Genomic DNA, 7058 nt, shown 5'->3' with positions numbered 1-7058 from the left:
AGTGTAACCAACATGTAGATTGGTGTTGGTATAACCGAGTACCTACCTAGTAGTAATATAATTTTTTTACATTCATCAAAAGAGGAAGCACGATATAAGCATCAGCTTAGAGAGATAAAAAAGAGTTCAGTTCATCGCTGACGGTCGAGCCGTACAAACCTATTCTGTGAGCGCTCCACCACGCTGCCCTACTGCCACTTGCTTGACTGCCGCTACGTCACCGAGCCGAGCGGAACCACCGCAACCAACCCACCATACTGAGCTGCCTGCTCTCACCATGGAGGAAGACGCCACTGAGAAAGAAGAGGCTTTCTTCGTAGAACCGAATGAGAAACCGGTCCTTTTACCCAATAAATACATGGATCTCTACAAGGAGCTCCATGTATTTCTTTGTCGAGTCAGGACAAATGGCCCTCCCCGACTACACGTAGCCTACAAGGAGATCCTATTCTTATCGGGGCCACGGAATGGTAATCCACGCAACGTCTCGCTGCAACACAAACGAATCGACCGGAGAGCCCCCGGTGGAGACCTCCAACCACTTCATGGCTCCAATAGCTTCCTGAAGTTGGAGATGCTCCAGGACGCACTGTTACCGCAAAGCGCCCAGTACTACTCATAGCACCCACTGCACCCGCCACACCCAGCCACGCTTCTGAGAAACGGTCGTCGCGCATTCCAACCGTCGTCATATCGATGAGGGAGATTACCCACCTCCAAGTGATTTGGTATATTAACATTGCTAATTTTTATATAGAAAATAAAAACAATTATAATTAGATTAAAACCAATATTTTTAGCTTTTCCACTTTTTTATTTGACCAGCGACCGGGTTTCGTCGTTACCGACATCATCAGACTGGTGACATCAGATGTCGGTAACGACGAAACCCGGCCGCTGGTCAAATAAAAAAGTGGAAAAGCTAAAAACATTGGTTTTAATCTAATAATAAATTAAAAATGCAATTCCATCACGAAGTGTCAGTGGATAATATAAATCTATTAAAAACAATTAGATACCAAAAGTCCCCACCTCAATATTATACAACTTTTGCCTGTGGTACTAGTATATAATCTTTGGTCGGTGACGTTGGTAGTGTGTAATCTGTTTCTTTGGCTTGTCTGTGGTTATTTGTGCGAAATTGGCGGTTAGTGTATACAAATTGGTTAACAATAATAATAATAAATTTGTATAATTTATACAGCGCCATTTTCGTAAAATACTACCTCAAGAGCATTGGTTAGTCTGTGCTCAAGAGTGCTTCGAAGTTATTCTACATATTAGTTTTTAAATTTTAGATCATTAGCAAACGGTACATGCGCATGATGGTAAACTGTAAAACTGCTTATGTTTTTGTTCCGTCGAAACATGTTTTGATTGCCATGTGCGATACTGGCTCGAGCTTTGCGACGCATATTAAAAACTCTTTGTCATTTGATTTGGATTTCTTTTCCGCGAGTGGTTGATTTTTATTTTACACGTAAAATATATTAAGTGATTACGATTTCACAATGCGGTACGCTCAACTCATCATGGGACCGGCCGGCAGCGGAAAAGTAAGTGAAAAAACGGGCGAATATGGTCGTCAATTAACCTAAAAACCATTAAAACCTGTCGGGTAGTCAGAGTTTCTCGGTTCGAACCTACTCTACCACAGTTTGATACCTATTTCTAATAATGAGCCGCTTAGGCCCACAGAAATAGTATGAAATTGAAATATTTGTGTGAATACTAAAAACACAAATATTTCTCTTAAAAAAAAAACAAAATCAAAAACGCATATTTTTTCAGCAACTTTATTGCCATATTCAGATTCAATCCTCCGAAATATGTAAACTTACAACATTTTCCATGCGTTTTATCGACGATGAGTCCACTTGGTGGGTAGTGCTGTGACAATACTACACGATACACGTTTTGATATGAAAGTACGCTAAGCAGGCCTTAGTACTTAGTAAGTAGTGAATTGTCTTTCCAGTCGACGTACTGCTCAACCCTCGTGAAGCACGGGGCGGACTGCAACAGGACTATAGACGTGGTGAACTTGGACCCGGCGGCCGAGCACTTCGATTATGACCCCATTGTGGACATCAGGGAGTTGATTCACCTCGACGACGCCATGGAAGACGAGGAACTGCAGTTTGGACCCAACGGAGGTCTAGTTTTCTGCATGGAGTGAGTTATTTTTATCATTTTTCCTCCTTGTTCCTTGTGCCTTGTACATAACCTTAAAATACTAAACTTTTTTTGATTCGGCGCACAGTGGTTTGATATTCGGAAATATGCAGTTTTTTAACAACATTTTGAGTGTGCAAATACTTGTAAATAAATCGCTCACTCCTTTTAAGAACGTCATAAATAAAAAAAAATCATAAATAAATAAAAAATCAATTTTCAGTTGTAAATGTTTTCGGAATGCCCAGAAAATGTACTAAATCCCAGCAAGAGGCATATTTTTCACTTAATATTTACCCGCTAGAGGGCAGAAAGTGTTGTTTTTGCATTTTGAAGAAAAGGTATTGTTAAATTTTTTTTTTTAAATATACAAAATATTTTTTTAAATGGAGAAAGAACCTTCAGGTTTTACCTAAAAAGATCTGTTGCTCAGTAAAAAGTTCAGTAAGTGGCTTGATATTTATTTTAATACGTTTCATTATATTTTTAAACTTAAAAAACGTTCTCCTGAAAAATCAAGTTTTTTGATTTATGACGTTCTTGAAAGGAGTGAGCGATATGATATTGTATATATGTATTATGTTAAAGGCATTAGCCGTTCAATAAATAAATAATTTGGTGATTGTGTGTGTGTTAAGGACCCTGCTGGAGAACGCCGAGTGGCTGGAGGAGAAGCTGGGCGACGGGGACGACGACTACATCCTGTTTGACTGCCCGGGGCAGGTGGAGCTGTACACGCACCTCACGGTGGTGCGCCGGCTGGTGGAGCTGCTGCAGCGCTGGAACTTCCGCCTCGCCGCCGTCTTCCTCATCGACTCGCAGTTCATGGTCGACGGGGCCAAGTTTCTATCAGGTCAGTCTCCACTGACCGCCGTGACTAAACTAGTTTATCTTTATTTTATGTATTTTAAATTAAACACAGATTTTTTAAGTCTAATAAGTTGTATTTTATTTTAAAAATTAATATTGTTACAATTGTTTCGCCTAGTTATGGCATTTTCAAATGAATGCATTCGTTTTAAAATGCCATAACTACATAACTAACTATCTAACTAACACCGCAGGGGTAGGCAGAGAGAATAGAACGCCACACCACTCTCTGTCTTTGCAAACATTCTTCGCCTCTTTCACGTTCATGCATCCCTCATACATACCCGCCGATTGTTACGACTCCTAACCTGACCACTTTTAAGTATTTACCATACCTGATTGTGCCATGTTTTTCTCGGTCTTCCTCTGCTCCTTTTTCCACTTACATTCGCCTCATAAATTTGTTTTACCGTTCTTTCCTCGCGCATTCGTTCTACATGTCCAAACCATCTCAACACACCTTTCTTAATTTTATCGATAATGCTTAGTTAGATAGTTCAGTGTTACCGTAAGAACATAGTAATCTAACACTCTCCTTATCATTCATCATTCACTTTGTGTGTTATTTTAAATGTCAGACTGTAACAATATCACTTTAGTCAACATTTAATTTGATTTATGTAATTAATTTTAAAATCTAACGCAGATTTCTTGAGTCTACTAAGCTGTATTTTATTTAAAAAAAAAAACACATACAAATTAATATTGTGACAGTTGTTTCGCCTAGTTACGGCATTTTCAAACGAATTTCTTTGAAAATACCATAACTAGGCGAATCAATTGTCACAATATTAATTTTTATGTGTTTTTTAAATAAAATACAACTTACTAAACATAATAATAAAACCCTTATCCGCACCCCAATGGTGCATAGGGCACTGTGTCATATTAACGCAGTGTTATCTTGATCGTTTGCACATGAAGGAAAGGTGATCAGCCCTCCGCTTCAGGTACCAGTCCATGGTAATATTGAATAAATATTACAGTGAAAAAATCACTTATATTTATTTTACCCCCCTTGGGAATCGAACCCGGGACCTCCAGAACGGTATTACACTACGGAGGCGGACAAAAACTGTACTAGTGTACTAAACGTAGAAATAAATAAATTATTAGAAATAGGTATCAAATTGTGGTCGGGTGGATTCGAACCGAGAAACTCTGACTTGTGAGAGTCCGCGACACTAACCACGGGACCACAGCCCGACACGCAATATTGCAAGTTTCTATGTGGACACTTTGGTAACGATGTAATAATTTACGCAGGAACAATGGCGGCCCTCAGCGTGATGGTGAACTTGGAGTTGCCGCACGTCAACATCCTCAGCAAAATGGACCTACTCAGTAAATCTGCCAAGAACCAAATGGACAGGTATGTTTGTTTCATTTTCCGCATTTACATTCTTCTTCTGATCTCTACCCGCACCTGATGGTGCATAGAGGGGCCATCTCGACTTGTTCTTTCACTTTGACTTTTAAACTCAGGCAGGCGCTGTGGCGTAGTTGGGTAGACGCTCGACTATGAAACTGGCGTCGCGGGTTCGATTCCCGCCAATTGCAAAATGAATTCAAGAAAGATTTATTTTCAATTGGTCTGGGTGTTTGTGATGTGTTTTTCACATTTACCTTCCCTATTCTTACTATCCTACCTGCAGACAAGCATTTCAAATAGAGACAAGCCTCTAATAATAGAGCTTTGCGGGTTATTCCTTTAAATAAATAAAAAAAACGTCCAATTTCAACCACATGCGTGGATATTTTTTCAATGTTGTCGGTGAAAACACCAATTTGGTGCTTAGTATCTTAACTAATCGCTCACTCCTTTCAGGAACGTCATAAATAAAAAATCGTCAATTTTCAGTTGTGCGTGTTTTCGGAATGCCCAGAAAATGTACTATATCCCAGCAAAAGCGGCATATTTTTAACTTAATATTCACCCTCTACAGGGCAGAAAATGTTGTTTTTGCATTTTGAAGAAAAGGTATTGTTTAATTATTTTTTTAAATATACTAAATATTTTTTAAATGGAGAAAAAACCTTCAGGTTTTACCTAAAAAGATCTGTTGCATAGTAAAAAGTTCAATAAGTGGCTTGATATTTATTTTTAATACATTGTGTTAAATACCCATACCCGTGATCGTAATAACTAAGTTTGACTGTATTTGCACTACACTATTGTTATTTTAATTATTTTTTGACATATCAGAGATTAAAAAGAATATGTAAGTCTGGGCATTTACGGGGCTGACGACCGTCATAGGCTGGTTTAAGTGATCGCTTTACACACGTGTAACATCTACCAATTCTACCCATTATTGACAACCACACTTCTCAAAATCTTGGAAGTTATACATTGTTCTTGAATCATTAGAACTTCACTAGAGACATCTATTGGTGAGATGAAAAGAAGCTTATTTATTATTTTATTATATTATATTATTATTTTATTGAACAGAAACTCTTTAATCAGTATGTGAGGTCCGAATCCTGGATTATAATCACACACATGAGAAATGCCAGAAAATATAATTTTCATTTTTATTATTTAAGCCTATAATTTGACCAGATAATTTATTTACAATATTTTGAGTGTGTCCAAATACTTCACAAAATCTGGATTATCTCCAATTACAGGAGTTATTTTCATATTATTTTTTGACATCTCATCAAAGATGAAGAAGAATATGCCCAGACTTCCATATTTTGAAACATTGTTCTTGAATCACTAGAACTTCACTAGAGACATCTATTGGTTAGATGAAAAGAAGCTTTTTATTGAGCGGAAACTCTTTTATTATAATTATTTTGTTATTTTAACTAGTAGAAAAACAAAACTGATATCCATTTTTCCCGTAGGTTCTTGGAGCCGGATCCCCACAGCCTCCTGGCCGACATGGAGCAGAGGAACAGCAAGTGGTACGAGAAGCACCGGGCCCTCACGGAGGCCATCGGCCGGCTCATCGAGGACTTCAGCCTCGTCCGCTTCTACCCGCTCAACATACGCGACGAGGAGAGCATCTCCGACCTGCTGGTCACCGTGGACAACATCATCCAGTACGGGGAGGACGCCGACGTCAAGACCAAGGACTTTGAGGAGCCGGATCCGGAAGACAACGACGAGTAGTTCTCGGTAATGGCGCTCCGGAATCTGACCTTTGTTTTTCACAGTGTTGCCCTTCCGGATATGACATTCCCCTGGAGGGACTGGACGAGTAGTTCTCGGTTAGTTACAGAAAGGCACCTCGTAATGGTGCTCCGGAATCTGACCTTTGTTTTTAACTGTGTTGCCCATCCGGATGGGATATAATAACATTCCCCTCATCAGTTTGACCATAACAAATCCTTATGAGGAATATAATATAATAAAATGAAAAGCAAGCCCCTTTGAGGAATTTATATTCCTAAATAATATTATATTCCTAATATAATAAAAAATACAGTGGAACCTCTCATAACGAGCACCTCTCATAATGAGTAATTTGATAGCGAGCAAAAAAAAGTGAAAATGTTGCTCTCTTAATGAGAAACATTTCTCATGAGTTACGGAGAAAGGTCAAGTCCCCTTTCTAGGACATCAACTTGTGTTTGTGAGCCGGGACTTAAAACAAAACAAAAAATGTTTCCCTTGACGAGTAAGATTCTGGAAGGAATTATGCTCGTTGTGAGAGGTTCCACTGTGCTATTTTTATATCTCTTTTGCGCAATCATTGGGTGTGTGTTTGTCTTTTGTCAATGTGTAATCCATATTTTGCATCCTTAAAGATACAGATACACACATTACTAAGTAACCATGCTTAATATGAGCGTGCTCTTTAGCTGTGAAATAAGCATGCTCAAAGCAAATACTCCAACACACGTCGTTTGCTAGCAAGCTCTCTGCACTTTTGATCATAAGGAAAATTTATGTATGAATTTTTAAATCAAACACAGATTTTTTGAGTCAACTAAGTTGTATTTTATTAAAAAACACAAAAAAAATATATTGTGACAATTGTTTCACCTAGTTATGGCAT

The 7058-nt window shown here is 38.5% G+C and overlaps 1 protein-coding gene across 1 annotated transcript; it reads left to right on the top strand.

Moving 5' to 3' along the window:
* The first annotated feature begins 1128 nt into the window (after positions 1–1128).
* LOC148302538 (GPN-loop GTPase 3) lies at positions 1129–6662 on the top strand. Its single transcript, XM_088271505.1, has 5 exons — positions 1129–1556; positions 1979–2175; positions 2814–3028; positions 4312–4417; positions 5902–6662. Exons 1-5 carry the CDS (start codon positions 1512–1514, stop codon positions 6167–6169), a joined length of 831 nt encoding a protein of 276 aa, XP_088127631.1. The 5' UTR covers positions 1129–1511; the 3' UTR covers positions 6170–6662.
* The last annotated feature ends 396 nt before the right edge of the window (positions 6663–7058 follow it).

Source organism: Brachycentrus maculatus, unplaced genomic scaffold (genome assembly GCF_059751285.1).
Source record: "Brachycentrus maculatus isolate JH-2025_06_01 unplaced genomic scaffold, ASM5975128v1 h1tg000442l, whole genome shotgun sequence".
NCBI lineage: Eukaryota > Metazoa > Arthropoda > Insecta > Trichoptera > Brachycentridae > Brachycentrus > Brachycentrus maculatus.
The sequence above is the reverse complement of the archived record's forward strand: the minus strand, read 5'-3'. Positions and strand labels throughout refer to the sequence as shown.

Coding starts and splice junctions, on each gene's coding strand:
- LOC148302538 (XM_088271505.1), top strand. CDS start 1,512: ATGCGGTACGCTCAACTCATCATGGGACCGGCCGGCAGCGGAAAA. Junction 1,557..1,978: donor GACCGGCCGGCAGCGGAAAA/GTAAGTGAAAAA, acceptor TTGTCTTTCCAG/TCGACGTACTGCTCAACCCT. Junction 3,029..4,311: donor CGGGGCCAAGTTTCTATCAG/GTCAGTCTCCAC, acceptor TAATTTACGCAG/GAACAATGGCGGCCCTCAGC.